This window comes from Echinops telfairi, unplaced genomic scaffold, assembly GCF_000313985.2.
Source record: "Echinops telfairi isolate 266 unplaced genomic scaffold, ASM31398v2 ScPeMD7_7410;HRSCAF=8448, whole genome shotgun sequence".
In the NCBI taxonomy this organism is placed as follows: Eukaryota; Metazoa; Chordata; class Mammalia; order Afrosoricida; family Tenrecidae; genus Echinops; species Echinops telfairi.
The window spans coordinates 17,606,691-17,619,945 of record NW_022111310.1 but is presented as its reverse complement, the minus strand read 5'-3'; the positions used below and the strand labels follow the sequence as shown (position 1 = coordinate 17,619,945).

General features: G+C 56.7%; 1 protein-coding gene across 1 annotated transcript in view; it reads right to left on the bottom strand.

Moving 5' to 3' along the window:
• COL27A1 (collagen type XXVII alpha 1 chain) overlaps positions 1–13,255 on the bottom strand; it is a 141,458-nt gene that overhangs the window by 108,927 nt on the left and 19,276 nt on the right. The window contains exons 4-5 of the mRNA XM_045296543.1: positions 10,339–10,392; positions 5,349–5,402 (exon numbers count right to left, since the gene is read on the bottom strand). Coding sequence (XP_045152478.1) covers positions 5,349–5,402; positions 10,339–10,392 — 108 coding nt within the window. The remainder of the gene's footprint in view (positions 1–5,348; positions 5,403–10,338; positions 10,393–13,255) is intronic.

Here is a 13,255-nt window from a genome sequence, read left to right as displayed (position 1 = left end):
AAGGCACGGGAGGATAAGCCCCGTGTGCAAGACTCAGATGCAGGCCTGTGGCTCCAAGGCCCAAGCTCTTGACATGGCAGTACCATGCAGATGCAAACCTACAGTTTGGTGGAAAATACAGGGAGGGTACAGGAGCCAGGGGGGAAGATGACCCAGGCTGAGGGTAAATTCCTGGAGAGAGTCCTTGCGAAGCTGAGGCTGGAGGAAAGCAAGCTGAACATGCAGCTCAAGGGATGCAAATATCCCCCAGTGAGAGGGTGAGGAACATATAAAGTCCTGCTGGTCATTTGGAGCCCTCGTAGCCTAATGGGTTACGGGATGGGTTGCTGACCCAAAAAGTCAGCAGTTCAAAACCACAACCACTCAAAACCACAACCACTCCTCAGGAGAAAGGAAAGATGAGGCTTTCCTCTTGCACCAAGAGGTACGGTCTCGGACACCCACAGGGGCAGGTCTACCCTGCCCTACGGGGTGTCTCTGAGTCGGAATTGACTCGCCGGCAGTGAGGTTGGTTTGGGTTGGGTGCTGGTCATTTACACTTGGATGGGGACGAGAACCCAGTTGCCAGACCTAGTTCTCCAGGCCATGAGCCTCTGAGCCCTTGGTGAGCCCCTCGCCCTCTCAGCATGGGGAATGGTGGGCTCAGCCTGAGTTATGGGACACTGGAAGAAGAGGGGGGGGAGTGGTTTTCAGATTCGAAGTGCTAGCCATACGGCAGGAATGGGGACCGTGTGGGTTCCTTTTGTCAGGGGCGCTGAGTGTGGGGAGGCATGAGAGGGCCCTGGATGGCCGAGGCGGCGAGGAAGGCCAAGATAAGGGAGGAACAGCTCACCAAGGACTGGGAAGCTCTGGACTGGCCCCCTGGGGGAAGTCATCTCTGGTCCCAAAAGCCCAGCACTGGGCCTGCGCCGGAGTAGGCACTCGTCAACCATCTCACAAATTAGCGAATCGATGAATGGAGTCTCAAAAACAAGAGTTCTAGGGATGGTGTGAGACCAGGTCTGGCCCCAGTCCAGGAGTCTTCTCGGACGAGTTACGGGTCCTCCCCTGTCACCACTACCAACTCACGCATCGGACATCCAGGACGCAGCAGTCGGGCAGGAGAAGTCTCCTTCTTCGGAAGGAGGTCTCGCTTTACAAACAAAAGGACGGGCTGTCTGGAGAACCCAGGAGAGCTAGGGAGATAATCCAGTAAGGGGAGTGCTTTCAATAATCAACACCAAATAGCAAAAATCGATCATTTTCTTCAAGAGCTGCGGGCCAGAAAATGAAAGAGGAAACAAATTCCATTCACAGCAGCGACAAGACGTATTCCATTTCTAAATATAAGTTTAAGCAATGTGCAGAGCTTATGCAATAAAGGACGTCCTGAGAACAACCAAATGGGGGAGACATGTCAGGTCTGCAGAAAGGAAAACTCAACATCTAAAAGGTGTCAAGGCTTCATAAATCACTGTATACATCTAATACAATCCTAAAGATTTTTTTGTTAAAGGAGTGATTCAGATGGGTCAAAGTTTCCTCTGGAAAAAGAAATAGCCTGTAATGCTTTACAAGAAGAATAACAAGGAGGGGCTTATATCTCAGCATAGTAAATGTCACATAAAATAATATTTTACGAGCACGAAAATATACAAACAGAGCCGTGAACGCAACAGTGCGGCCTGTCGTGGACCCGGCCCGGCCAGTTGAGGGACGTTTCCTTGGGAAACAGCTGGCTGTGGGGAGAAGTGAATTTACCTCACACATTCCCACGAAGCTTAATATTGCACAAGGATTCCCTTTTTTAAGAGTACAAAGGACACTTTTAAAATGACAAGAAACCTAAGTGCATGCCGGTCCAATCCTCCGATGGGAGAGAAAGGTCTAAGTAGAAAATGGCAAGAAAGAACCATAGGTTCTACCTCGAGGGAGAGTGCGCCCCAAAGGGACACCCCATCAAGGTGGGTTAGTGTTGTGAGGTGAGGGGGAAACGAACACCAGGATCCACTGGGAACCTCTTCACAGAGGCGCTCAACAGGCAAACAACAAACTGAGTATAATATATATAGATACACGTCCTTTGGAGAAGTAAAGCCTTCATCATCCATGTGCACACATGATAATTCTCATGAGTCACCTCAACCCTAACAACCACCGCCTTGTGGGTTTGAACTACTGTCCCCATCCTCAACCCGCTATACCACCCTGGCTGCAGCGTGAGGTACCGGGAGGTCCACGAACTTGTCAGTGGTCATGGGAACCAGGAGGTGCAGAGCAGGGTTTGTGCCCCAGAGGCTGGGCCTTCAAGTACTGCCTCTCCTGCAGCAGCAGCTAAGTCCACTGAATCCACCCAGCATCGCCCTCCAGCCAGCACCCCCTCCCAGGCTCTGTGCGCTCGGAACGCCTTGCTCTCACTCTGCGGGAGCTGGCAAGCCCTCACCTGGTCGGACTTGGACAGACCGCTCTTGGCGGGCTCTGACAGGGCAGACGGGCTGAAGCCGGGCTGGCCAGCCAGGAGCAGCGGTGGAGCCCTGACAAGCAGCTTCAGGCAAGCAGACCCAAAATGCCGTCCTGCTGCTGCGAGCAAGGCAGCCCGATCATGCCACCTGGGCCCTTGGGGCCATCTCTTCTCTGACTTCATGGGGGCCCAGGCCTCTCACCTTCTTCTCTTGCCCCCTCTGGCTCTCCCTGCACCTGTCTCACCCCAGGCCACCAGTCCCAGGGGCTCTAGGAATGCCTTGAATGAAGGGTGGTCATCACTGGGCTACACTGCAGGAAGGCTCTGACTGCGTGGCCCACCACTCAGTCAGCAGCACATAGCAGGTGCTGGACAAACGTCTGTTGCCTGAGGTGCAGCCCAGATGGACAGGAACAGGCACGGCGCTGAAAGAGGAGGTGGGCATGGGATTTGGGGAGGCCAGTCCCACACTCCTGCAGTCAGCAGCGAGGGCCCGCCCACATGCCGGCAGATACAGTGTTCTCAGCCAATCTCAGTAAAGTCACGGAGGTCAGCCAGGAAGCCCTACTTCAGCCCCGTCCTGGCCACAGCAAAGATGGAGAGCAGGCCAAACCCAGGCAGGCCTGGGCCCCCTATCCAACTGCCCTGCCCTGTGGTCACTTCTGTTCGCCCAGGACTCAGGGCCAAGGGTCCCAGTGGGAGAAGCAGCTTCCCACGCCAGTGCACGTTCCAGAACCCACGCCTCGCTCTGCTATCAGAGAGGGCGTCAAAATTGGGCAGAAAGCACAGACTTGAAAGGTAAAGGGATGCTGCCGCTAACTATTCAAAGGCCCTCATACCCAGAAGCAGGCTGGGGTCCTGGCCCTGAGGCACTGGGTCCACAGGCCCCAGCCCCACGTGGCAGCAGGAGGTCTCACCTGCCAGGTCCAGATCACAGCACACCCAGCGCTGCTTTGCAAAGCGGAGGGAGCAACCGCCGGCAGCGCCTTAGTGTGTATATCTGTTGGCAGGCTTGCGGTGTCTGCTGGGGCCTGGGGCTGAGGCCCTGCAGCACTCACCGGGCGAGTGGGGCCAGCATGGGCCAGCGAGGGGCGGGTGGTGGGAGCTTGGGCTGCCACAGAAGCAGGGGGTCAGTCTGTGAGGAAGGGTCCAAGCCCAACTCAGAGAGGGCCAGCAAGGACGCGTTTCCTGAGCAAACCAGACAGGCAGAGACAGCTGCGCATCCTCAGCATCTTGGTGGACCTGTGGCCTGGAGGACCCCAGCCTCTCAAAGTAGAATCCTCCAGAAGTGCTCGTGTGTGTGTGTGTGTGTGTGTGTGTGTGTGTGTGTGTGTGTGTGGAGGGGGCAACTCTGGTTGCCTCTTTCTCTCGAATGTCTCAATCTGCTTCTACTTCCCCACCTGGAAACAGGGTCAATAGCCCCACCCATCTCTTCCCACCTTTAGGGGATCCTGCATAGTGCCTAAGCACACAGAACGGGTTTAATACGGAGGGTGGAAGTCCGGGCGCCTCCAGACATCGCTGAGCACTGGCCACCCAAGACTCAAGAGCCTGCCTTCCAAGCGGGACCCCAGCCAGGGACCTTGAGGGGGGTGAGACTTGGGATCCTGCAGCTCAGTGCAAGGGCACTGCGTGCACGTTCAGACTGAGAGTCCACGTTACTCCACCGAGGACCCCAGATGTCTCCCAGGTTCCCAGTGCCCAGGCTGGGTTCGGAAGTTGCCCCAGGGCCTCTCCTGGCCTACCCTGCATCCTTGGGTACTGCCTCTTAGCTTCCCCGACCTAATCCTTCCTTCTCTCCTCGTCATTCCTTGAGACTTCATGCCTGGCCAGGCCGCAGGAAGGGCCCAGGAGAGGTTGCTTTGGGAGCTTGAGTTCTTGTCCAGGTCCAAGAGCCCAGTGATGACGGACCTTCTGAAACCTCAATGTCACTGCCTCAGCTCTCCTCTTGAGCCTCTGAGTCTCTCCCTCCTTGCTCCCTGGACAGCCCTGTCCACTCCCCATCCTCTGCCTGAGCGCCAGGAGCTGGCTGAAGAGCTTGGGGGCCAGGCTCTCCCCGCTATCAGGGCACCGTGTACCACATGCTCGGCTAGGAGCCTCCTGCACGAGTTAACTGGAACGGCTCAAGAAAGCTCCCTGAGGAGGGGGTAGGAGGCCCATCTCTGAGCTGGCCACCCCCCAGGCTCTATCTCCAGTTGAGGCCAGGCCTGAGTTTCAGAATGCCTGTCCATGACCAGTCTTCTGGGTGTAGACAGTCCACAGGTTCCCAAAGCCAGGTCTCCTGACCGCTTCTCTGGGGCCCCTGGTCAGTCCCTCAGGGGAATGCCAGAGAGTTTCCCTTCTTCATCTGCACCCATCACACCCCACTTCTCTACCCCACCTCCACATGGTGAGACAACGGCCCCCACTTTTCATCCCCCCTATATCCCTTAGCCAGCCCGCGTTCCCCTCATCTCCCTCCCATATCACCCTGCCACCCTGTCTCTGCTCTGGTCTGCACTTCATCCAACCTTTCTAAAACACAATGTTCGGTGTTTCTCTCCAGCTCAGAGATTGGCAGAACACCTTGGGGTGCACCCTCCAGTCCAGGAAACTTAGGCTGCTCCTAGTCCTGAGCTGACATTCAGGACCCTCCCTCTGAGCATCTGGTTCCTTTTTCTGTCCCCTTGAGAGCCCTGGGTTCTAACTGCCCTTTTCTCTCCGGTCCCTCCCAGTCGGGAGTTAAAGGCAGGATTCAGCTCTGGATCTCCCACCCCTGCAAGGATCTGGACCTCAGAGCTGCTCAGGAAGTGCCTGGGGGCAGGAAGGGCAATCCCTCCCACAGTGCCCACAGGAAGCTCCTAGAACTGGCCCCCAGCCCCCATGCCCACTGCACAGCACAGCCCCAAGTCCCGCGGCAAATACTCACTTTGGCCCCAGGAGGTCCTGGGAGGCCTGGGTTTCCGTAAGGCCCAGGAGAACCCTGGAAAGGACAGGGAACACACAGGTAAGAGAAAAGTGAGGCCACCCCACTCCCTTACCCTGGCTCCGCATGGTCCCCCTGGCTCGGGCTCTGTGGGGACATCCCGTCCCTGTGATAACTTCATGGCATCCTGCTCCCACTCAGCTCCCTTGACACCAGGCTCCCACTTGGCTCCCTCCACATGTCACCTACTTTTATCCTGACCATCAACCCAGGGCGCCCTGGGGCCCTGTGGGCTAAGCCCCTGGGCTAGCAGCCAAGAGGTCGGGGGTACACTACCAGCAGGGGTTCTGCAGAAGAAAGAGGAGGCTGTCTGCAAATGGATAATGCACAGCCTCAGAAACCCTCTCTCTACAGCCGTGGTTCTCAGCCTTCCAGATGCAGAGACCCTTTCATACAGTTCCTCCTGTGGTGGTGACCCCCCCAACCCGACATATTTTCGTTGCTACTTCATCACTGTCATTTTGCTATTGTATGAATCGGGCGACCCCTGTGAAAGGGTCGTTCCATCACACACACACACCCCAGGTTGAGAACCGCTGCTATGCAGGATTGCTATGAGTTGGAATTGACTCAATTGCTATGAGTGGGTTCGGTGGGGACCAACCTAAGAAGCCCAGGTGGGTTACGTATTGGGTTTTTTTTTCTACTGTGAGGTTCCCACCAGCCACCCCGTGGGATAAAGATGAGGCTCTCTGCTCCCATAACGATTTACGGTCCCCAGTGCCCTAAGGAGCACTCCACTCTGTCCTACAGGGTCACTACGAGTTGGATTGGACTCAGAGGTGGCGGGGTTCTATCAGCTTACAAGTTGGGGACTGCTCTGATTCCTCTTTTGAAGAAGGGAAGCCGAGGACCACAGGCTCAGATCTGCCAGACTTGCCAGAGGGCAAGTCCTTCCCCCAGGGTTCCATCGCCTGCCCCTCCTCACCGCACTCACTCGCTCACTCAGCCGGGCCCCAGACTGCTCTCCTGACTCCCCAACCACACTCGGCCATCTGCTCTCTCCCTTTGCCCAGGCTGTTCCCACCAGCTGGAATGCCTTTCCCATTCGTCAAGGCCTGGCTCAGGGCCACCTCCTTTAGGAAACATTCTTGGGTTTCTCCTGCTCATCCTACTGGACTTTCAGAGTCCTTGCAGTAGAGCACACGCTGAAGGGGGCACTTGGCCTCTTCTGTACAGAGGCTCCCCGCCTCTGCTGGTAGCACATACCGTAGGCTTTCTCCCTTATATGCGTGCAGGCTCCAAGCTCGTAGAGTATACAAGGGACCGTGGGCAGCCGGGAAGACAGGGCCCAGAACCTTGGCCAAGGACACACAGCAGAGCAGTGGCCAAGTGAGGGTAGGGGTCTAGGTCTGCTGGCGTGAGTTCCCAGGCTGATTCTCAGTGCTAGAGCTTCCTGGGTCATATCCATGTCCCCTTACAACAGCTGGGTCTTCTGACGTCCTCTCTCTCCCATCACAGCCCAAGGCTAGAAACGTCGAGTCCCATAGTGTAAACAGAGCCTTGTGAGTTGGATAAGGACCCAAGGGTCTTTGTCCAGCAGACAAATGACCCAGGAATAACTCAGGGTGCTGGGGATGGCAAGAGACACCCCAAGGGGCCCGCTGGTCATTCCCGCACACCAGCACCGAACATCCGGCCCTCCTCCCTGCCTCTTCTTGATCCATCTGGCTCTCTGTGCAGGGACTTGGTTCCTCCCTCCTGCTCCCAGGCCAACCTCCCAGCTGCCGCCTGTCACAGTCCAACCCAGGCCCCGCCCTCTTCCTCGACAGCTGAACTGGGACCCAAAGGTGCCAGAAGCAACAGTGTTCACAGCACACACTCAGCCTGGGCAGTTGGTACCAGTGTCTCGTGTCACCCTCCCTCTCAAATAACAGGCTAGCCTGCCCATTCCTTGGCAGCATGGTGGGTTACGGTGTTAACCACAAGGTCCAAGGTTCAAACTCACTAGATACTCCTACGGATGGACACAGGGGAGGTGGTCTGCTCCCACTAAGGACTCACAGTCTCAGAACCGCTACAGAGCAGCTGTGCCCTGTCCTGTGGGGTGGCTATGTGCTGGAATGGACACCACGCAGGGTCTGGCTGCCTCTCCCAGCATCGCTTGAGAGATCTCCTGGTGCCTGGTGCCACATGGAAGGGCCAAAGCCTGGCCCCTGTTCTGATCTGTCCACCATGCCCCTGGCCTCAGTCTCCCCAAGGGACTGAGGAGGCAGTTGGACCCAGTAGTCTCTAAGGATCCTGGGAGACCCAGGATGCCCTCCCCAGACAGGCTCCGGGGAGCTAAGCTCAGTTTGGCCTGGAGCAGGATTATGCAAGGGTGTCTGAGGAGGTACCCAGCACCCCCGGAACCAGCCAGGGCCTATGTGAGGCTCACTCCTTCCCCATCATGGCCCAGCTGAAAGCCTAGGAGGGTGAGAGGGCTTCCTGCCTCCTGTTCCCCGTCCCATCCCCACCCCCTCTAGACACTGCCTCGCAGAGAACCGAAGCACATAGTTGATCGTGGGCCAAGCGGACCAATGCTATAAATGCTGTGGCCCAGAAAGTCGGGTTCTGGGGGAGTGTGTGGAGGTCGGATGATGCCCACCACAGAGCTCTGGATGACCAAGTCCCCATTTGTGCAGAGAGGAGCTGGGATTGTTTAATCCTGGTGTTCTGTTATCTTTGGAATTCTGTCATCTGTGGAATTTCTAGTCTAGAAACAGGACAGTGGCCTGGAAGGGGGGGAAGAGGGGGGCGGTGCCGGCAAAGAGCCCGAGGAGGCTGTCAGGAGAGTCATGCACTCACTTGTGAATTTCAGAGCTGGGAGGAACCGTGGAAATGCCTTACCACAATGCCTAGTTTTACAGATGGGGAAACTGAGGCCCAGAGAGGGGAGCACACAGCTCCTTGGTGGAAATTCTCTTGACTCCCCAACTCGCTGCTTTTATACCCATTTCCTCAGCATCTGTCACACACAGGGCACTCTGCTCGGCGTGGAGCAAGAGAAGAATGAACAAGACCTGGTGGCAGTGTCACAAGATAGGACACAAAACAGACAGTTCAGACCCACCAGCAGCTGCAGGGGACAGTGGAGGCTAGCTGCTCCCATCAAATTTTCTAAAACCAGACTCACTGCCAGGGAGTCGATGGCCACTCGTGGCGACCCTATAGAGCAGGACAGAGCTGGCCCTGTGGGTCCCTGAGACTGGGAATCTACAAGGAAGTAGAAAACCTCATCTCCTGTGTCAGGTCGTTCAGAGCCAGAAACCAACTCAGTGGTGGTGTGGGGGCAGCACTCTCTGCCTACAGGGCCGTGGTTGAGTAAACAGAAAATTCAGCACGCTAGACAGAGGCTCTAGAGTCAGGCTGCCAGGTTTCTATCCTGTGACCTGAGGCACTGTTACTTCATCTCAGCACCCTGTAACATGGAACCATCTCAGGGCCTATCTCTGAGGGTGGCTGGGAAGACGAAGGAAGCCGCACATGCACAGCTCAGCCACAGAACCCGGCGGCCACTCTTGGTACACAGAGTGACCCATGCCCCTGGAGGGGCAGGGATGGCTAGCTTCACGGAGCTCCCAGACGGGAGTGGAGCTCCAATCAGAAGAGGTGGTGGCATTTGAGCTGAGCCATGAAGGAGGGGCTAATGAAGGGGGACATGCCCGGTTGAAAGGGCAGCTGGGCAAAGGTGCAGAGGCTGGTGGGCACAGGAAGTCTGGGGGCAGGGGCAGGCCACAGGGGGCTAGAACACCAGGTCAAGGGGCATCATCTCAGTCCCGGGTCACAAGGCCCCATGCCAGCAGAATCCACCATACCTAAGTGGTCCCTGGCTCTGGCCACGTGTTCCATGCAATGGCTATAGCCAGGAGGAAATGCCGCTCAGCCAGCAGACTCCGAGCCCCGGGCCAGGGAGTGTAAGGCCAGGCCGGGAGGGAACCAGGGCTCATGTAATTGCATAACCAGAACCATCCGCTGGGTCCAGAGCTAAAAATACGCCTGAGCAGCTATCTCTCTGCCAGGGCCTTGCCAATCACACCGCGTGGGAACTGCTGATTCAGCCTAGGTACGGCCACCCGGTGGCAGGGGCCAGATTTCCCTCCAAGGGGACCCTCTAAGGCCCCAGCATCTGGTTTAGTTATGAGCTTAGCTTTGGGTCCTGGCTTTGCCATTTCCCGGATGTTCGGTTTCCTTATTCCTAAAACAAGAGTGTCAGATGGGTTCATGGAGGGTCTGGCACTTGTCAAGGGTCACCCATTGGGCTGTTTTCATGACCAACCTTGCTCTTGTGCCCCCTCTGAGGCTCAGTAGCCCCCAGCCGGATCCCCCAGGATAGGCACTCAGTCCTACCAGACACAGATCGGCACCCCAACCCGAGGAGGGCCCTGCAAAGACGGGCCAACACTGCAAGGGCCATGGGATCCCAAGTTAGCTTTTGCCTTGAATAAATATCAAAGCCCATCTGCCCAGAGGATGCGGTCTTTGGGACCACCTCACCTGCCCCAAGCTGCCAAGCCCTCCCCCCCTACACACACACACCACAATGGACAACTGAGACCCTACGACAGTGGTTCTCAACCTGTGGGTCGTGACCCCTTTGAAGGTCAAACGACCCTTTCACAGGGGTCACCTGATTCTTAACAGTAGCAAAATGACAGTGATAAAGTAGCAACGAAAATAATGTTATGGTTGGGGGGGCACCACAACATGAGGAACTATATGAAAGGGTCATGGCATTGGGAAAGTTGAGAACCACTGCCCTAGGAGGTCATCGGTGTCCCGTCCCACATCTGTTCTCAGTGCCAAGTCCACTCCCACGAGACAGAGTAGGAGCAAGAGGTCCGAGGCAGGGATCAAGCCGTGACACACAGTGAGGCTGCGATTTCAGGGGCGTGGGGTGCAGGTCAAGGGGCCAGCCAGAACCCCATAGGACTGTGTGTGCCCACTTACTTACCCGAGGCCCTCGAGCACCAGGGGGTCCAGGAAGCCCAGGGAGCCCGGGGGGTCCCTGAGGAGAGAGAGGAAGCAAGAAGACGCTATCAGACAAAAGCTGTGGGGAATGAACTCAATCTGCCATGCCACATGTCTGCCCAGCTCTAAGGGCACTGAAACCCCATGCTGAGAAGAGAGGCCCCCTGAGGTCCCTGCCTGGGGAAACACACTCAGTGCAGGGGGGGGTGGCTTTCAGAACTTTGCACCTGCTGTTCCTCAGCCTTTGAGGCCCTGTCTTATTTCACCCACTGAGTCAGGATGTTACCTCCTCCAGGAAGCCTCCCTTGATGCCTTCTCCAAGTCAGCCCAGGTCCCTCTTTCCTTCGATAGTATGTGTCTGCTTATAAGCCCACCTGTCCCATTTGACCACGCTCTTCTCAAAGGTACCAACCGGGCATGCGTTCTCTCTCTACCCACAAGGCTCACCTGCATGTTTGATCAAACCAAGCAGGAAGAGATCTCAGGGTCCAGCCAAAGTCACACACAGAGACGGAGCAGAGAAGGGACTTGTCCAAAGTCACACACAAAGGAAAGGCAGACTTGCGAATCAGAGAGGACTGGGTTCGAATCACAATGCTGCTGCTTACCAGCTAGACTTGGGCAAGTTCTTTAGCCAGCACAGACTGATAAGACAGGACTCTTGGTGACGCAGCGGGTTGAGTATTGGGCTGGAGAAAAATCGATGCATGTGAATCCCGGGGCTGGCAAAGCATACTGAAAGTACCCTGGACTGACAGCCGAACAAAGTCATTTCTTGGAGGAACTGCAGCCAGAATGTTCCTTAGGGACAAGGGTGTTGAGACCTTGTCTCGTTGTCAGGAGAGACCAGTCCCTGGAGAAGGGCATCATGCTTGCTAAAGCAGAGGGGTCGTGGCAAAGGGGAAGGCCCTGAACTAGACGGGTTGACACTGCCGCTGCCCCGTGAGCTCAGGCACAGGCACAAATGCAAGGACGGTCAGGGCAGGGCGGCATGCCTTCTATTGTACGTGAGGGCACAAAGGCACCTAGCAGCAAAGCCGCCACCCGTTACCACAAAGATGAGACTCTCCTTGCTTGAAGTGTCGGTCTTGCAAAGCCTAAGGAGGTCTAGTCTGTCCTGCAGCAGCACGGTGGTGGTGGTGGGGGCTTTAAAATGGGAGCATCAATAGGCCCTGCCCGGAGTCATCATGAGAACAAAATGAGATTTGGTAGCAAGTGCTGCGCATCGTGCCTGGAACTATCAGTACTCGATGTTTCCATCTGTCCAACCAACCTTCCTCGCCTCTCCCCGGGCTCCCATAACAGCACCCTTGTTGCCTTGCCAGCCTCTGCCCTTCCATCCCCAGCCCTCCTCCACACAGCCACCAGCCGGACAACGTGGAGAGGGCTCCCCGCTGCCCACAACAGAAGGGCCTCTCTGAAGCGTGGCATTCACAGGTCTGGTCCCACCCCTTGCCCCTTCCTCTCTGGCCCCACGCCTCTGAGGGGAGGCGGTCGGTCAAGCTGACTCACTAAGCGAAGCAGGGGGCTGGCCTGGGTCCAAATGCGTGTCTGCCCTCCAGTTGCTGCAGACTGCGCATGTCCCTCAGCCTGCCGCGCTGCCCCCCTGTAAAATGGGCCCGAGAGTGACTGCCCACCTGCCTCGCAGGAGCGAGGGCCCACGGATGCCTACATGGGAAGAAGCCAAGCTTTCGAGGATGTGTGAGGCCTGGGGAATTCATTTGTTTCAAATAACCATCAGCGCGATGCCAGGTTTCCTGCCCGGAGTTAAAATCGGTGTTGAAAACCCAGCACGGTTTGGCTGGTAATTAACCCAGATTGCATGCTGGGCAGCGTCTACTCGCAGTCCTGGCCTGTGAGCGCCTGGTGCTTGCTGGGCCGTGAACAGAGATCCTGACAGGCAGATAGGGGCGCCCAGGCTGCACGGTCACTAGGAAAGAGCTGGGGCGAGAAGAAGAGGCCACTTCCTGGCCTGCAGCCTGCCAGAGCTCGGGCAGCCAGTCTCTAGTGCCCACAGCCAATCCTGCGGGTTTGGGATTCAGGGTTCCCCCTCCCTCCTTCCCCCTGGGAAGACAGGGGGCCTGAGAGGAAGGACGTCTATGCCTGGGGTGTGCACACTCCACTCCTGGCTGTGTGGTTCTGGGCAAGTACTCCCGTCTCTGAGCCTCTCTCTCCCAGTAAATGGAAAATGTGGATGATAGTAGCTGTCGGCGAGAGAGAAGTCAGGAAAGTGCTTGAAGCACAGTTAGTGCACCAAAGCTCCGAGCAGTCTTATCTCTGAAGGGGGCTCCTGGGACCTGCCTTTCTGGACACTTCAAGCCACCCTACTTATGCCCTATCTGTTTCGGAAGGTCAGCAAACGATGTCCATTCCCTCTCTCGTGTGACCTGGAATTAAAGGGAAGTACAGGCGTGAAGGCTAAGGCCTGGAACCATATGGGTCGGGGGACAGGTTTCTCTTCCTGGGAATCTGGATCTGATGCCCAGCCAGTGCCCCTCCTGTGAAGCCAGCACCTGGCTGTCCACAGAGCCTGGCATGTGGCCATGATGCTCAACAGACTAAGAAGGCCTGGCAAACTACTTCCCAAACCAGCCAATGACAGACTTGTTGATTACAGCAGGCCAACCTGCAGCTGTTCATTGGAAGGGCGCAGGACAAAGTGGCATTCAGCCACCCCGTGCAGGGTCACCAGGAGTGTGTGGGGGGGTGGGGGGGGTGGCATGCAGGGTCTAACCCGACAGCAGCTAAGGGTGCCCTGAGGCATGGCCACGTTGTTTCAACAGATGAGAAACCAGAGGGAGAAGGCTCCGAGAGACCAGTGGCTTGTCTATAGTCACACACTGACAGCACAGTCTGCATTCAAAGCCGTCCCCCTCGTCACCATCAGCAGCCACGGTTCC